This window comes from Hyperoodon ampullatus, assembly GCF_949752795.1.
Source record: "Hyperoodon ampullatus genome assembly, chromosome: 14".
In the NCBI taxonomy this organism is placed as follows: Eukaryota; Metazoa; Chordata; class Mammalia; order Artiodactyla; family Ziphiidae; genus Hyperoodon; species Hyperoodon ampullatus.
The window spans coordinates 64,086,458-64,105,257 of record NC_136927.1 but is presented as its reverse complement, the minus strand read 5'-3'; the positions used below and the strand labels follow the sequence as shown (position 1 = coordinate 64,105,257).

Here is an 18,800-nt window from a genome sequence, read left to right as displayed (position 1 = left end):
CAAATATATCTAGGACAGAATTCACCTATGCACTTCGTGTGTATATGGGGCAGGGGGGAGAGAAATATGAATAATGGTGTGGGAAATAGGGTGTGTGTGTCCCAGATCTTCACAACTCTGAGTCACAGATGTATTTCAATTCTGGTCACTCAGGCAGGATTTTGCAGAGACCCAGAACCATTCTCTCAGGACCCTAAGGCTTGAGGAGGAATTCTGAAAAGGTGGATGAATCTTAGGCTCTCAAGCTGAAGGGGAACTTGGGCAGATAAATACCTAACCAGGGATCTGAGTCAACAGAAGTAAGAACTGAGAGTCTGAGGGAACAGACCAAACATGCTAACAATGGTTCTAACCTTTAACAAGGGCTGGTGGTCATGGTCCACTGGACCATGAGCTCTGTAAGGAGAGGATTGGACTTGTTCACCACAGTTTTCACAGCACCTGGCACAATGCCTGGCACCTAGTACGTGCTCAATACACATTTGCTGAATGAGTGAATGGGTTGGGCTTCCATGCGGTTGTCTGGACTCAGCAGCCTAGTGGTTTTGTCACTAATGGACTGGGTCTTTGGCTTTGCATCTCTGGCCTCACTCATAGGGGGCCAAATGGTGCCTGGTAGGTGATCAATGTCTGGAAAACACAGGAGCAGCGGCTGCAGTATATTCCCAGTATTCTAATTACTGATGACATTTACTCAGCAGCAGCTGTGGTACAAGGAACAAAAGGTTATTGCCCTGTGGGCATGCAGCCAAAATGACAGAAAACAAAAACAAGCAACTGGTAGCTTTTCTCTGTCTCTGTGTGTATGTTGCTTGTTGTGTTAAGGTATAAGAAGCAACACTAGGGCTTCCCTGGTGGCGCAGTGGTTGAGAATCCGCCTGCTGATGCAGGGGACACGGGTTCGTGCCCCGGTCCGGGAAGATCCCACATGCCGCGGAGCGGCTGGGCCCGTGAGCCATGGCCGCTGAGCATGCGCGTCCGGAGCCTGTGCTCCGCAACGGGAGAGGCCACAACAGTGAGAGGCCCGCGTACAGAAAAAAAAAAGAAGCAACACTATTTCAGATTTATAACAAGAACAGCAAGAGTGATTATATCCCATTTTACAGACAAGTAAATAGAAGCCCAGAGAAACACAGACTTTCCCAATGTGCAGAGTCGTGTCCCCAGCCTAGCCTGGAGCACCCATCTTTTTGTGTGTGTGCTCTGCCTAGGTGGCTCGAGCTCTGTCCAGTCCAGGGTCTGATGTTTGCCTCCTCCATTCCATACTGGTTATGTCACTGCAGACACAAGGGTCTCCAGTTGAGAAAGGTCCTTGGAAAGGAGGGAGTTTTAAAACATTTGAAAGAGGGAAGATTGTAAGTTGACAAGTGCATCAGGGGAGGTGGCCCCATCTGTGCTGACCCCGGAGCCCCAATGTCCTCACCTCCAAGGACCGAGATACATGGTGGTTACCAGGGCTGAGGCAACTGCTCCACATTATTCTGTCACATAGCCTCTTTCTAGACTCTTTCTCGTGTACAGACAGGCCTTGTTATTATTATTTTTTAAAGAATTATCTTCTTACATCACCATCGTTTGCAGTTTCTTCTTTCTTGCTTATAGTGATTCCTTGGGGAAGAGCTCCAGCTCTGGGAGACGCTGACAGGTGAAACCTCAGCTTTTCTACTGGCAGGGATGCCCTCAGCCAAGCAGGGCAAGTAGGTGATGTCATTTAGAACCCTTTCCTCTCAAGGTGCTGGGAGTTTTCATGTGACTGTGCCCACACTGTGTTCCTACCTTTACCACCTCTCTCCCCAAAACAGCACCTCCCAGGGTCCTTCCAGAGATAAAATGCTGCATTTCAGTTTCCCACAGACTCAGAATCTTTAAGGATAGAATCTCAGGCAACAGTTTGGGACACTGGGAGACAGGCCCCTGATAATCCAGGACAAAAGTTGCTGCCTACTCACCACGCCCAGGCCCACTGCCTCCTTCCTGGCTGACAGAGCCGGGGCAGGGAGTGAAGAAGGATTCCTGAACACCTGTTTCCTACTTGGGAGAGCCCAAACCCTAGGCTTTCAGAATTAAAAATGGCTGGGGACCAATGATCAGTGTTCATTTAGCCTGGGAGTGGGAAAACTCAATCAGATTCTCTTTCTAGGGCATTTGAATTATGAATGGTCCCATGCAAGAACTGAAGCTGTTGGAGGTGACTTATCCCATAGTCTTGCCCTGAAAACATTGCCCATTGTTTTCTTTGACCTGGCTCTTTTCACATCCCTCAGAGTCCTATACTTTCTGAGGCTTGTTGTATAGCTTTTCCTTTGATTCTTTGAGGTCCTCAGACCTCTCCAGTAGACTACCGCCCTCCTTTATTTGTCTCTTAGGCTAGCCATTTTGGGGGAGCCTCCTAAGCCTCTAGGGTCTTCAGGCCAGAGCAATGCCCAGTCACAATCAGCCACCCCAGTTTGTATCCACAGACCCCTTAGGACAGACAGCCCAGTGAGACTGTGTATGGAGTTGTAGCCTTTCTTGTTTTGGGGGGGCTGAGGGGAGCTCCTTAGAAGGGGGAAAGGGTGAAACTGAAAGGCAGTTCCTTAATGGTTCCTTTCTGCCTCCCTGGTTTTGGAGGCAGCTTCGGGTGTTTCCAGGTTTAAAGGAAGGGGGCAGCATTGTCTCTGGCGGCCACACCCAGAGATAGGCTTACCAGGAGGGCAGCCTCAGGGCCAGGTAACCATGTTTCCCCAGGCCCAGGAGAGAGCAAGTGCGCAGCCCGCGGAACTTCTGCGGTGAAGGGGACTCGGCGAAGGGAAAAGCATCTTTCGGGTTCTTTAAAGAAACAGCCACACACCTTTCATTAGCCTACATATATTTGGATTTTAGCCCAGCCCAAGCCAAGTCTCCTTGAAGCCCCGCCTCCTGAAAGCTCCGCCCCAACGTCAGTAGCCACGCCCACTCCCTGTTCTAGGAAGCCACACCTACTGGAGATCGCCCGCCCCAGAAGGGCCCGTCCGGGGAGCCCCGCCCCTGGAAGCCCCGCCCCACCCCGCCCACCGCCCAGAGGCGCGCTCAGCAGGTGGGGTTGAGTACGCGGCAGGAACAGGCGCTGCGGAAGAAGCGGCACTGGCAGAAGGCGCACGGGTCGCAGCAGGCGGGCGCCGGCGGCTTGCAGCTGTCGCGGGTGGCCACGCAGGGGCCAGGCGGCGGGGGCCGGGGCCGTGCCACCTTCTTCATCGAAGCCTTTTTCTGCGGGGAAACGCCGGGGCTGCCCGAGCAGTCCACGTCCACCCCACTCGTCCTCACCTCTGCCTGGGGACTCCTTGGACTATGGAGGCCCCTGACCAGACATCCCCACCTGCTGCCCACCGCCCGCTCGACCGATGCCCACAGGGCACCCCAGCGGGTCCCCGCCTGCTCCCCCAACAATGCCCCACTTCATCAAAACTTAACTGGCTCCGGCCTGGCCTCTTCTCTCCCTAGGGCATCCCACTCAGCTCCACCGTTTTTAACTACCGTCTCTGTTGTCTTCCCCTTCCAGTGTAGCCACAATCCCTGTCAGTTTTTTTTTTTTTTTTTTTTTTTGCGGTACGCGGGCCTCTCACTGTTGTGGCCTCTCCCGTTGCGGAGCACAGGCTCCGGATGCGCAGGCTCAGCGGCCATGGCTCACGGGCCCAGCTCTGCAGCATATGGGATCCTCCCGTACCGGGGCACGAACCCGTATCCCCTGCATCGGCAGGCGGACTCTCAACCACTGCGCCACCAGGGAGGCCCTCCCTGTCAGTTTTGCCTTCACAATAGATCTGGAGTCTACCCACTGCTTCACTACCGCTGCTACCCTGGGCTAGGCCCCTGTCTGCTGCTCTTGCCCCCTTACAGTCCAACCTCCAGTGCACAAAAGGGACCTCTCAGAAGACCTATGATGGCATCACACTCGGGCTTAAAGCACACCCTCCTCCCCGTTACTTTGGTCCTTGAGGCCCTCTGTGGTTTGGCCCGCCCACCTCTCCCACCGGTCTTTACCACACTGCCTTCTGTGCACCGAACACAAGAAATGAGCCCCTACTGCAGGAGCTTTGAGTTTGCTACTCCCTTTTCTGGGGACATTCTTTGCTGTGCTGTCCAATACAGGCAGCCACCGGTCAGCCATATGTGGCTGCTGAGTACCTGAAATGTGTCTAGTGCAACTGAGGAACTGAGTTTTCAAAAAACAAGGTTTTATTTTCATTTTACTTATTTTTAGGGTTATTTTCTATTTATGTCAAGTGATACTGGTTTTCTATCATGGTTGTATAGGTTTTTAAATAACTATATAACCATGATAGGAAAGTTTTAAAATTAAAGTTTTAATTTTAAACATATATTAAATAGGTGAAACTCAGATATGGTAAAAGTTGTGGAAATGGTTCTGAAATGACTGAGGTTTGGGAAACATTGCATTCATCCAAAAGAATGAGTGATGGTGAAATTTCAGGCAGGGTGTGAGCTAGTATAGGAAGATGATTTTTAGCAGGTAAGCTATTTTGTTCAGTGAATCTTAGCTTTCTGGGCCTCAGCTCCTGGGTGTCTGGTTCAGGGCTTGAGGCCAGGAAGTTGTGGTAGCTTTCAGTTTCTTGTGGGCATGTAGGCCTGGGAAATCTTTTATTTACTTCCTAGCCAGAGCTTGGGGATCCTCTCCCTTTAAGTCCAGTCCCACCCCAACAATGTGAGCTCCCAGGCCTACCTTGGAAGATCTTTTCTTTTTTTCCGCTTCTTTTCTGCTGATCTTTTGGGATTTCTTGTTCTGTGCTTCAAAGAGAGAAGGAGCAAAGCCAGTCTCTGAGGGCCCTGAGCTGCAATGAAGTGGGAGGAGCAGAGGGGGCTCCAGGAAGCCCCAAGGTAGGGGAGAGGATGAAGGGTTGACTGGATAGATCACATCTTGGGACTTAGGCCAGCAGGTTCTTGTTAGCCTGGCTGCAGACCTGGAGCCAGAGACTGAGAGCAAAGAGTCCTCTGAGGGAAAGCAAAGGCGGCCCTGGAAAATGGACTCAATGTCTTGTACATGGATGGACTTGTTCTTCCTGTATCCCTATTTTCCATTTCTCAGAGCTTTGGAGCCAGGCGTACCTGATTTGAATCCTGACTCTGCGATATAACAGCTTTGTGGCCTTGAGCAACCTCTTAATATCCCTAAGACTCAGTTTTCTCATCTGCAAGCAGGATACTGTAATTCCTACCTTGAAGAGTTGTCTTGAGGATAAATGAGGTATATTTATAAAGCAGAAAGTCTGACACATCGAAGGTGATCAATCAATGTTAATGTGCCCCAGTCCCTTCCCTGATATATCTAGAATATCCTCTTTTTGAAGTGAGAGACAAGTCAGCAAGGAATATTCGTTTTGAGCTTAGGTTCTGGAGTTAAACACCTGGGTTTGAATTCTGGCTCTGCCAATTAAGAACTGTGTGTTAGTTACTTAACTTTTCTAAGACTTAATTTACTTAGCTGTGAAATAAAATAGGAATAAAAATAATACTCACTTCACAGTGCCTAGCACAAAATAAGTATATATGTTATTATTATTATTGTCAGATGAAGTCGAACCAGAAGATCTCCATGCCAGGCTCTAATGCCCCTGATATTTTCTCCTAAGCAGTCATTTTCAATTCTCAACCCTGGCATGAAAGGACTAGTTCATCCCAGACTTGGTCATATTCTGCAGCATTTCCTAAAATTTTTACCATTGATAGGAGTTCTGTGACTCATTAAGTTTCAGAAATGGTAAGTTAAACCAAATTCACCAATTGTCATGACTTTAAGGTTTCTCAGAGCCTCTAACATGCTAAGCTGCATATTCAACTGGTGGCAGGCAGGGCTTTCCAAAACCAAATGAGTTAAGGGGCACTTTATTCCTCCAGGATTGTTTTGAGGAATAAGCACGAAGGAGCTCTGACCTATGGCAGTGGATCCTGGTATCAGCTTGGGGAGTGTGTTTGACATCCTGCAGTTCTCTTGGGCCAGAGCCTGGAGGCTGGGCCCCAGGCCAGGCTACATACCCACAATAGAGACAGAAGGGAAATCCAACAGGTTCATGGAAGAGTTGCTCCTCAGGCTCCTTTCATCTCTGGGCTTTTCCTCAGGTGCCAGGTGGCTGTAGGCAGTGAGGAAGCACAGGCAGACCAGCAGGGTAGCCAGGAGGAGGCGGGTGACATCCATTCCGGGAGGCCTGAGTCGGACAGAGAAGGCAGGCAGGTGGGCCAGGGGTCCTGGCAAATGGATTTGCCCCCCTGCTTTCTTTGGGCTGGTGCTCTGACCCCATTCCATACCCCAGTGTCCCAGGGGAGCTGGAGGACCAGCAAGGCTTAGGACAGGGAAGGGGAACTGATGAAGGAAGAAGAGAAAAGGAGAGATGGGAGAGGAAGAAAGAAAGACAAGAAAGGGAGGGAGGGACTTCCCTGGGGGTGCAGTGGTTAAGAACCTGCCTGCCAATGCAGGGGACATGGGTTCGAGCCCTGGTCCGGGAACATCCCACATGCTGTGGAGCAACTAAGCCCGTGAGCCACAACTATTGAGCCCGCGAGCCACGACTACTGAAGCCTGCACGCCTAGAGCCCATGCTCCACAACAAGAGAAGCCACCACAACGAGAAGGCTGCGCACAGCAATGAAGAGTAGCTCCCACTCGCCCTAACTAGAGAAAGCCCTTGCACAGCAATGAAGACCCAACGCAGCCATAGATAAATAAATAAATAAATAAATAAATTTATTTTTTTTAAAAAAAGGGAGGGAGATTGAAGTAAGGAGAAAAGGAATGCATTGCAATTGGTCTCTGCCTTCCAGAGGGTGGGGTGCTGGGGTTTTTTAAGTCAGTGGCCCCAGGAGACCCTAGGCTTGGGCAGAGTTGTTGAAAGTTCCCCAGTAACGCCTCACAGTGGCAGAGATCTTACTGAAGTGCAGAGAATAAGGCTCATGAGTTAAGACTGAATGAGACGGTGTAGGGATAAATGGCTTTTTTGGACAAGTGTGTAAGTCATTGCATATGCTATATTCCAACATCCAGAGGAAATAAATGCAGATATGGTTTGCGTCAGGAGGATAGGATGGACCTGTTCAAATAGGCTAACTATATTTATTGATTTATTGCTAGCTGTACTTTGATGAACCAGACAGATCCCAGAGTGGATTTCTTCCCATGAATGTCTAGGTTTGGCTTAGTGAGGGCTCACAGCTTCAGCAGCATCTTCATCTTCTCTGAGTGTGGAATCCGTACTCCTCACTCACCCTGTGAGTGTCCTTTCTGGTCTGGGAAAAAGCTGAGACTGCTTTCCCAAGCTTCTCTGGCCCTGCCATAAGGCATAGTGGGTGAGAAGAGAATAAAACAATCTGCTCGTGCTGGTCCTGCCCATTCCTGGGCTCAGCCTGGCAATTTCTAGCCTATTCCTCCCAGCCCTCAGATTGCTTAGAGTAAAATTTTCTCCATTTCTGTTACATTCCAGGAGAAGGAGGACCCAAATAGCCAGCCCCCAACCTCATTCTAAACTTCTTAAAGGTAGAGGGGACAGTACCTTCCTTTTGAAGTCCATCCTCTACCTCTCTCAGCCCTAACTCCATTTCTTCTGATTCCTTCAGATCCTTTCATCAATGGGCATTTATTTGCCTATCATGAACTGGCCACCAATTTTCTTTCTCAAAGCCTGGTAGTGAGACAACAGAATGAGCACTGGGCTCGGAGTCAGGACCTCTGAGTTCTTGTCTTGGCTTAAGCATTAGTAAATGCGTGACTTTGGACAATTCCATTCTTTTTTTTTTTTAATGGACTCTAATTTTCTTTTTGGTAAAATGAGGGGAGTGGGCTAGGTGAGTGGTTTGCATTCATTTAGCAGGGGAGCTCTTTCTTCAAGTAAACAATGACTTGAAGAATCCCAATCTATAAAACAGAAAGAGGCAATACAGAGGTTTTTCAAGCAGCTCACATCTTTTTTGTGTGGTGGGACAATACATCTCCTCAGGCCCTAGAGCCCCAAACATTTTTTGAGGCCCTAAGTTTCCCAGCTCCATGCAGTTCGATCTCTGAGGTTTCTAGTCCCTATCAGCAATAGTTAACCCAAACAAACCTTTATCAGGAAAGTCTGGGGACTGAGGCATAGTAGTTTGCCCCATTCTCTGCTTCTCAGAACTTTGTACTGTTCTCTGTCAAATCCTTTATCACATTGTTTATGTGTTTGTCTCTCCCACTTGATAAAAAAAGCTCATGTTTTACTCATTTCTATGACCATGAACCTGGCACAGTGACCAGCCCCAAGCAGTAACTTGGGCCTCTCTTCCTAGCAGGGCTCCCTCTCTCTCTCTCTAATGATGCTGCTGGGCTCTCAGCTTGGAGAGCAATTTCTCCTTCTCTCTTGTTCCCCACACCCAGTCAATCAGTCATTAAGTTCTAGTGATTTTCACTCCCCCCAATTCTCACAACCCTCCCTCCCTTTCCATTCCTTCTGTCCGTGCAGCCTAGTTCCTCCCACTTGGTCTTCCATAAGAGCATCCTCACTGGCTTCCTTGACTCTAGAACATATAATCAGACTAAGCTTCCTTTTAAATAAAGCCCCATTTCCTTTCATTCATTCATTCATACATACATTCATTCATCTAGTTAAAAAATATTTGTTAAGTACCAACTATGAACCAGTGCTATGCTAGATTCTTGGGTAAAAATAGTGATCAAGGGGCTTCCCTGGTGGTGCAGTGGTTGAGAGTCTGCCTGCCGATGCAGGGGACATGAGTTCGTGCCCCGGTCCGGGAGAATCCCACATGCTGCAGAGCGGCTGGGCCCGTGAGCCATGGCCGCTGAGCCTGCGCGTCCGGAGCCTGTGCTCCACAACGGGAGAGGCCACAACAGTGAGAGGCCTGCGTACCGCAAAAAAAAAAAAAAAAATAGTGATCAAGATACACAATGATGCCTGTCCTTACAGAGCTTACATTCTATCAGGGATGACTGACAAGTTAAATAAGTTATTCTAATAAAGCTTGTGCTGTGGGAGACCTCAACTAGTGCATGGACTAGGGAAGGTCTCTTGAAGCATGTTGTATTGAAGCTGAAAACAGAGGGCTGATTTGGACTTATCCGTGTTGAAGAGGAGAGTGGAGGTGGTGATGGCAGTGTTGCAGACACTGAGAACCATATACATGGAGATCCAAAGGCAAGAGAGGATGGTGCATTTGAGGAACTAGAAAAGATCAGTAAGGCCGGCAAATAAACATAACAGGAGATGGAAGCAGGGGCCAGATCATGATGGGACTTGTAAACCATGGTAAGCAGTTTGAACAATATCTTAAGGTCGATGGAAAATGAATGAGAAGTTTTGAATAGGGGGAGGGACTTGTTCAGAATTGCATTGTAGAAAGATCCCTCTGACTGGGGTGTGGAGATGGAGGGGACAAGACAGAAAGGAAGGAAAACCAATTAAGAGGCTGCTGCTGGTTCCAAGCATTCTATTCCTCTGCAGGTGTTACCCTGACTACCAAATGAAATACATAATCCATAGCCTCAAAAAGGCACCAGAGCCCTCCCAACCTGCCTTCCACATTCCTTTCCAGCTTTATCTTTTCCTATAGGAAGTATATATCCTAGCCAAGCTTGGTTACTACCTGGTCCCCATACAAAGCTCATCCTTTACCACTTCTTAAGCCTGACCACTTCTGACCTAAGCACAGTACTTAGCTTGTTATACAAGCATTTATTTACTTACCACTGAGGCTGAAGCTGTAGCCGTTAGTGACTGCAGTATTCGTTTGCCCTTTCCATATTTCGTGTAGCATTTGTACAGTCTTCAAGCTAAAAATGGTTTTCATATTTGTAAAGTGTTCTATTAAAAAAAAAAACCCCAACAGAGACCCTATGTGGTCCACAAAGCATAAAATATTTACTTTCTGGCCTTTCACAGAAAAAGTCTGCTGACCCTGTCTAGATTGTGAGAATCGTAAGGGACTGTTAGGCAAGCAAGCACGTCACGTCTGCTCTCTCAATATCTACTAACTCATTGAAGTAATTAACTGCTTCTTTGGGTAAAGGTATTGATGATCCTTTTTTTTTTTTTTTTTTTTTTTTTTTTTTTTTTTTGCAGTACGCGGGCCTCTCACTGCTGTGGCCTCTCCCGTTGTGGAGCACAGGCTCCGGACGCCATTGCTCACGGGCCCAGCCGCTCTGCGGCATGTGGGATCTTCCCGGACCAGGGCACGAACCCGTGTCCCCTGCATCGGCAGGCGGACCCTCAACCACTGCGCCACCAGGGAAGCCCCTGATGATCCTTATTAAAAGACCAATGTGACTTGGGCAAGTTAACTTGTGCCATTACTAACCAATAATACTTGTCATTAATTTATCAGGTTTCAGATTTGCTTTAGGACAGGGCTGGGTCCTAATGAGAAAAGAGTTAGGATTGGTAAGTTTTGATTATTAGAGGCAGAGGGAAAATATCCATTCTGAGTAGTTATCATAATGTTTTGAAACTTTCTATTACACCATGCTGCCTAGAATTCATAAAGATGCAGTGCAATAACCCTTGGAATACAAATAAGAAATATAATCACTGGAAATCGCAAGATAATATTTTAATTAGTTGCATAAAATTAAATGTGTATTTTAAGATTTTATTTTGTATCCCCAATCTCTTCCAAAAGCGATTTTAAAAAAAACTTTGTTCTTGTATTTAATTAATTTATTTATTTTTTGGCTGTGTCCCGTCTTGGTTGCGGCACGCAGGATCTTCGTTGAGGCATGCGGGCTTCTCTCTAGCTGTGGAGTGCAGGTTTTCTCTCTCATTGTGGTGGGCGGGTTCCAGAGTGCATGGACTCCGTGGTTCGGGACACTCAGGCTCTCTCCTTGAGGCGCATGGGCTTAGTTGCCCTGTGGCATGTGGGATCTTATTTCCCCGACCAGGGATTGAACCCGCGTCCCCTGCATTGGAAGGCGGATTCTTCACCACTGGACCAACAGGGAAGTCCCAAGAGACCTTTTTTTTTTCAAGCAGCAGAGCTCTGGTATCAATGGGTATTAATTAGAAGGACAAATCAGAAATAAATTCAACTTGAATAGAGAAAAAAAGAAAAGAAAGGAAAGAAGAGATATGGTGGAATGGGTTGGGGAGAAGCTCTGATTAAGGAAAGTCACAAAAGTCATGTCATTGATTGAGAGGCATTATATGCAGTTAGTCTATTTCTTTGGGTTTTCCTTATCACGAGTGATATAAAACTAACCATAAAACATGCTGGGAGTTCCTGCAAAGAAGTGAAAGGGTAATTGGGAAATGTGAGTTAGAAAAGGAGTGGCTGGAGTTTGGGGGGGATGAACTGAGACCCAAAGTTCACATTCATCACTTCCTCTGAACACCTAATAATGCAGGAATTATCACCACCACAGCAAACAGCAGGCTTAATATAAATAGTAGCCACTGCACAATGGGCAGGGAGGAGATGTCACTAGGTAACATCTCTAGACTAATTAAGGACATAGTGAATTACAGGGCTTAATTATTATTGTTTAGTTTTTAAATTAAATTAAATTTATTTTTTAAAAAGCATGTTCTTTATTAGTTATTCATTTTATATATATTAGTGTATAAATACACCCCCACCACCACTTTCCCCCCTTGGTGTCCATACATTTGTTCTCTACATCTGTGTCTCTATTTCTGCCCTGCAAACCGGTTCATCTGTACCATTTTTCTGGGTTCCACATATATGCGTTCATATATGATATTTGTTTTTCTCTTTCTGACTTACTTCACTCTGTATGACAGACTCTAGATCCATCCACGTCTCTACAAATGACCAATTTCGTTCCTTTTTATGGCTGAGTAACATTCCATTGTATATATGTACCACATCTTCTTTATCCATTCCTCTGTCAATGGGCATTTAGGTTGCTTCCATGACCTGGCTATTGTAAATAGTGCTGCAATGAACATTGGGGTGCATGTGTCTTTTTGAATTATGGTTTTCTCTGGGTATGTGCCCAGTAGTAGGATTGCTGGGTCATATGGTAATCCTATTTTTAGTTTTTTAAGGAATCTCCATACTGTTCTCCATAGTGGCTGTATCAATTTACATTCCCACCTACAGTGCAAGAGGGTTCCCTTTTCTCCACACCCTCTCCAGCATTTGTTGTTTGTAGATTTTCTGATGATGGCCATTCTAACTGGTGTGAGGTGATACCTCATTGTAGTTTTGATTTGCATTTCTCTAATAATTAGTGATGTTGAGCAGCTTTTCATGTGCCTCTTGGCCATCTGTGTGTCTTCTTTGGAGAAATATCTATTTAGTTATGCCCATTTTTTGATTGGGTTGTTTTCTTTTTAATATTGAGCTGCATGAGCTGTTTATATATTTTGGTGATTAATCCTTTGTCCGTTGATTCATTTGGAAATATTTTCTCCCATTCTGAGGGCTGTCTTTTCGTCCTGTTTGTAGTTTCCTTTGCTTTGCAAAAGCTTTTAAGTTTCATTAGGTCCCATTTGTTTATTTTTGTTTTTATTTCCATTACTCTAGGAGGTGGATCAAAAAAGATCTTGCTGTGATTTATGTCAGAGAGTGTTCTTCCTATGTTTTCCTCTAAGAGTTTTATAGTGTCCAGTCTTATATTTAGGTCTCTAATCCATTTTGAGTTTATTTTTGTGTATGGTGTTAAGGAGTGTTCTAATTTCATTCTTTTACATGTAGCTGTCCAGTTCTCCCATCACCACATATTGAAGAGACTATCTTTTCTCCGTTGTATATCCTTGCCTCCTTTGTCATAGATCAGTTGACCATAGGTGCGTGGGTTTATCTCTGGGCTTTCTGTCCTGTTCCACTGATCTGTATTTCTGTTTTTGTGCCAATACCATATTGTTTTGATTACTGTAGCTTTGTAATATAGTCTGAAGTCAGGCAGTCTGATTTCTCCAGCTCCTTTTTTTCCCCTCAAGACTGCTTTGGCTATTCGGGGTCTTTTGTGTCTCCATACAAATTTTAAGATTTTTAGATCTAGATCTGTAAAAAATGCCACAGGTAATTTGATAGGGATTGCACTGAATCTGTAGATGGCTTTGGGTAGTATAGTCATTTTCACAATATTGATTCTTCCAATCCAAGAACATGGTATATCTCTCCATCTGTTTGCGTCATCTTTGATTTCTTTCATCAGTGTCTTATAGTTTTCTGAGTACAGGTCTTTTGTCTCCCTAGGTAGGTTTATTCCTAGGTAGTTTATTCTTTTTGTTGCAGTGGTAAATGGGAGTGTTTCCTTAATTTCTCTTTCAGATTTTTCATCATTAGCGTATAGGAATTCAAGAGATGTCTGTGCATTAATTTTGTACCAAATTCATTGATTAGCTCTAGTAGTTTTCTGGTGGCATTTTTAGGATTCTCTATGTATAGTATCATGTCATCTGCAAACAGTGACAGTTTTACTTCTTCTTTTCCAATTTGTATTCTTTTATTTCTTATTCTTCTCTGATTGCCGTGGCTAGGACTTCCAAAACTATGTTGAATAATAGTGGTGAGAGTGGACATCCTTGTCTTGTTCCTGATTTTAGAGGAAATGCTTTCAGTGTTTCACCATTGAGAATGATGCTTGCTGTGGGTTTGTCCTATATGGCCTTTATTATGTTGAGGTAGGTTCCCTCTATGCCCACTTTCTGGAGAGTTTTTATCATAAATGGGTGTTGAATTTTGTCAAAAGCTTTTTCTGCATCTATTGAGATGATCATATGGTTTTTCTTCTTCAATTTGTTAATATGGTGTATCACGTTGATTGATTTGCATATATTGAAGAATCCTTGCATCCCTGGGATAAATCCCACTTGATCATGGTGTATGGTCCTTTTAAAGTACTGTTGGATTCTATTTGCTAGTATTTTGTTGAGGATTTTTGCATCTATATTCATCAGTGATATTGGTCTGTAATTTTCTTTTTTTGTAGTATCTTTGTCTGGTTTTGGTATCAGGGTGATGGTGGCCTCATAGAAGGAGTTTGGGAGTGTTTCTTCGTCTGCAATTTTTTGGAAGAGTTTGAGAAGGATGGGTGTTAACTCTTCTCTAAATGTTTGATAGAATTCACCTGTGAAACCATCTGGTCCTGGACTTTTGTTTGTTGGAAGATTTTTGATCACAGTTTCAATTTCAGTCTTGGAAGCTTATACCTTTCAAGAATTTGTCCATTTCTTCCAGGTTGTCCATTTTATTGGCATAGAGTTGCTTGTAGTCATCTCTTAGGATGCTTTGTATTTCTGCAGTGTCTGTTGTAACTTCTCCTTTTTCATTTCTAATCTTATTGATTTGAGTCCTCTCCCTCTTTTTCTTGATAAGTCTGGCTAATGGTTTATCAATTTCGTTTATCTTCTCAAAGAACCAGCTTTCAGTTTTATTGATCCTTACTATTGTTTTCTTTGCTTCTATTTCATTTATTTCTGCTCTGATCTTTATGATTTCTTTCCTTCTACTAACTTTGGGTTTTGTTTGTTCTTCTTTCTCTATTTCCTTTAGGTATAAGGTTAGATTGTTCATTTGAGATTTTTCTTGTTTATTGAGGTAGGCTTGTATTGCTATAAACTTCCCTCTTGTAACTGCTTTTGCTGAATCCCATGGGTTTTGGATTGTCGTGTTTTCATTGTAATTTGTCTCTAGGTATTTTTTGATTTCCTCTTTGATTTCTTCAGTGATCTCTTGGTCATTTAGTAACGTATTGTTTAGCCTCCATGTGTTTGTGTTTTTTACATTTTTTCCCCTGTAATTGATTCTAGTCTCATAGCGTTGTGGTCAGAAAAATGCTTGATATGATTTCAATTTTCTTAAATTTACTGAGGCTTGATTTGTGACCCAAGATGTGATCTATCCTGGAGAATGTTCCCTGTGCACTTGAGAAGAAAGTGTAATCTGCTGTTTTTGGATGGAATGTCCCATAAATATCAATTAAATCTATCTGGTGTATTGTGTCATTTAAAGCTTGTGTTTCCTTATTAATTTTCTGTTTGGATGATCTGTCCATCAGTGTAAGTGAGGTGTTAAAATCCCCCACTATAATTGTGTTACTGTCGATTTCCTCTTTTATAGGTGTTAGCAGTTGCCTTATGTATCAAGGTGCTCTATGTTGGGTGCATATATATTTATAATTGTTTTATCTTCTTCTTGGATTGATCCCTTGATCGTTATGTAGTGTCCTTCCTTGTCTCTTGTAACAGTCTTTATTTTAAAGTCTATTTTATCTGATATGAGTATTGCTACTCCAGCTTTCTTTTGATTTCCATTTGCATGGAACATCTTTTTCCATCCCCTCACTTTCAGTCTGTATGTGTCCTTAGGTCTGAAGTGGGTCTCTTGTAGACAGCATATATATGGGTCTTGTTTTTGTATCCATTCAGTGAGCCTGTGTCTTTTGGTTGGAGCATTTAATCCATTCACATTTAAGGTAATTATCGGTATGTATATTCCTATTACCATTTTCTTAATTGTTATGGGTTTATTTTGTAGGTCCTTTTCTTCTCTTGTGTTTCCCTCTTAGAGACGTTCCTTTAGCATTTGTTGTAGAGCTGGTTTGGTGGTGCTGAATTCTCTTAGCTTTTGCCTGTCTGTAAAGCTTTTGATTTCCCCTTCGAATGTGAATGAGATCCTTGCCGGGTAGAGTAATCTGTAATCTTGGTTGTAGGTTCTTCCCTTTCATCACTTTAAATATATCATGCCACTCCCTTCTGGCTTGTAGAGTTTCTGCTGAGAAATCAGCTGTTAACCTTATGGGAGCTCCTACAGCACTTAATTTTTTAAAAAAGTTTCCTTTGCTGTGCAAGTAACTCTTAAGAAATAAACTTAAAATACAATTTCTTAGAACCTAAGTAACTTAGTGGAATTATAAAGCTAGACTAGTCTGGGAAAGGTGAAGTCTCAGTGGAATTAATCTTTTTTGTGTATTGGGAGAAGGTAAGAACCAATATTCCTTACACAAATCCTGGGGAGATATGTATATTCTAAATGTAATATATGTCCATAATACCTAGGTGTATTATGATGCTTGGGGTCGGATTTTTTTTTTAGGATTCAGAAGTTTAGAAAAACAATATCTTCTATATTAAACCACATATAAGGGCTCTAGAAGCACCCATTAAAAATGTACTGATGCTTCTGTAGCAAAAAGGTATGGATAAACAAACAAAGGATAAACAAAGACTGTGAATTGATTCGCATCAATTCAGGACAGGTTTTTTGCCACATGAGTTACCAAAGGAAAAAAAACTTACAGCAGAGTTTTGGTATTTTGCAATTTCAGGTAATCGATTATGGACCTATACAAACCCTCAACATGGGACACACAATCCACCTATTAATAAAGGATCATAATGCTGACAACAATGACTACCTGTGCAATTGCTTTTCTCAAGAGTAATGTGTCCTTCCACTCTGTGGTGGTAAAGACTGTTCTTTGATCTGTGGTATCACTGATGACAATTCTTCCTCTTAAACTCATCATCTGCTTTAAGTTACTGCTTAGGACTTAAGAGGAGTTTCTCTTCAGCATGTGGATATAAAGAATCCAGAAAGGGGAATCAGGTTACATGGACATACCTGCCAGTTAAGTGGCTGTGTGACCCTTGGCCCATTTTGGGCCTGTGCTTTCTCATCTGTAAAATGATAGGATAGGACTACATGACTCAGTACACATTATGAGGCACAGAGTAGAAATTTAATAAAGATTTGTTTAATGAATTAAAGAATCTAAAGACCTTTCTATTCTTAAATTCTATGAATCCATAATTTCTGATTCCTGCTTCCTGGACTTTGGGGAGATTAAGCAGTTGCACAAAGAAGGACTTTGTAAAGGCCACTTGTTGTGTATCCTTAAGAGTTGAGGGATTTATAAATGCATGAGTGTGACTGAATCCGATTAAACTCTGGAAAAGAGGGCATGGAAAGTCATGGCTAAATGTAAGTGGTTTATATACCTCAGGAGTGCTGTTGATGTGTGCATGTGCGCACACATGAGTACTAATGTGTAAGGCTCTGATTGAGGGAATATGGGAGACAGCAGTGTCCAGAGCATCTCTGAATATGGTAAGGTGAGGAGACGGTTTGTCAGTATGCAGCGTACACCGAGTGTACACTGCATTCATCCCCTTAGCACTGGGATAGCCTGATATCTTAATTCTTTAGGGTAAAGGCCTTGATCCTAAAAGCAAAGGAAAAGGTTATAATGTTCCAGTGATGGGGAACGGCTAACCACCTACTGGGATAGAGGTATAGTAAGAGGTGAGAACGGAAGAAGAGGTGAAGGCAGCAGTCTTCTTGAAGACAGTGAACCATATTAGCTGCTGACCAAACTAGGTGTAATGAGGTGCAGTCCTGACAGCCTGCCCTGGGCTGTGCTGGTGGCACCTGTGAGGGGAACCAGGGTGTCTGGGCAGCCAGCAAGCTGGCACTGCAGGGGAGGAGATGGGGCTCCGTTGATTATAAGAGTGGCTTCCATCAGTCCTGCCAAGCACCAATGGCTAGGGGTCTGGTGAAACTCATCCCTGTGAAGAAGGAAGTTGCTAGAATCAAAGCAGTGTTGGGTATGCATCCAACATGGAAGAGCAACTCATATAGGCTCGTGGTGACAGAGGCAGATTTTCCTCTGACCAGTCTTTTGGAACAAAACATATACTTGGGAGGAAAGGGAAATTATAGCAGGAGAGAATCTTAACCTAAAGTTGTATGCAAAATTTTGTGCATATGTGCATTTTTCTGGGGAGAAGGTCCATAGCTTTCTCTGGATCTATAAGTGTGTCTCTGGCCCCTAAAAAGCTCAGAACCACTCAGCTTCTAGGAGCTAAAATGGAAACCCCTTCTTGGTATATTATGTTCCTGCAACTTGACGGCCTCATCCTGAATCACAGGCACATGAGAGCAGAGGATATTGTCATTTTTTTTCTCTGCCCTGGAACACTCTCAAAGCCTATAACTCTTCTGGCTCATCAGCCACAGTTTCTGTTATGCCAAAACCTGGGAGAAGTAACACACAATTTTTGTTGTGGTTTAGTTTCTCAGTCAAACTAGCTGTACCAAATACTGAGGGTCAGGGCCAGAGAAGAAATATCTCTCATTCATAGTTACCTAGATTCCCCACACCAGATGTTCAGCAGCTGCATAAGGATCCCACTGCCTTACACATCTTTCATCCACCTGGGCAGCTGGTGATACGCATCCACTACAAGTGCCTGGCCAGGCTGAGCTTAGGAGGCTCCACTGGGGCTACCGGCCCATTCCTTAATGTTCACCTAGGCTTATTAGTGTTAATAATTTCTGGGGTAGCAGGAGAGTGGCAATATGTTTTATCTACTTAGTTTTGTCCTAGAACAGCCAATCAAGCAACAAAAATTTTTTGAATGCTGTGGGAAGCCTTCCCTGACTGTCCCCTCCAGGGGAGTTAATTATTCTTTCCTCCCTAGACACACTGCATAATGATTTGTTCATTTGCCTGTCTCTTCTAGATTGAAGACTCATTAAGGGCAGAGCCTGTGCCTTATTCATCTCCATGCTCATCCCCTCCCTACTACCCCTAGCCCCAGTGCCTAAGCTCAGCACAAAATAAGGCCTCAGTAAATGTTTCTCTCAACTGAATTAATTTACTAAATGCTCGATATAAATGAATATGGGTATTCCCTGGCAGTCCAGTGGTTAGGACTCCATGCTTGCATTGCAGCAGGTGTGGGTTCCATCCCTGGTTGGGGAACTAGGATCCCACAAGCTACCATGGTGCAGCCAAAAAAAAAAGATGAATAAAGAGTCCCTGCCTTTAGATGGCTTTCAGTCCTGCAGGGAAGACAAACAAATAACTAACAAAAAAAAAAAATGAG

General features: G+C 44.1%; 1 protein-coding gene across 1 annotated transcript; it reads right to left on the bottom strand.

Annotated features, from left to right (window-relative positions):
* Nucleotides 1-3,048: 3,048 nt before the first annotated feature.
* Nucleotides 3,049-6,172, bottom strand: ASIP (agouti signaling protein; the record flags this gene model as incomplete). Its single annotated transcript, XM_079718799.1, has 3 exons — nt 6,010-6,172; nt 4,700-4,764; nt 3,049-3,225 (listed from the first exon to the last, which is right to left on the bottom strand). The coding sequence occupies exons 1-3, from the start codon at nt 6,167-6,169 to the stop codon at nt 3,049-3,051; spliced, it is 402 nt and encodes a 133-aa protein (XP_079574925.1). The 5' UTR covers nt 6,170-6,172.
* Nucleotides 6,173-18,800: the final 12,628 nt, after the last annotated feature.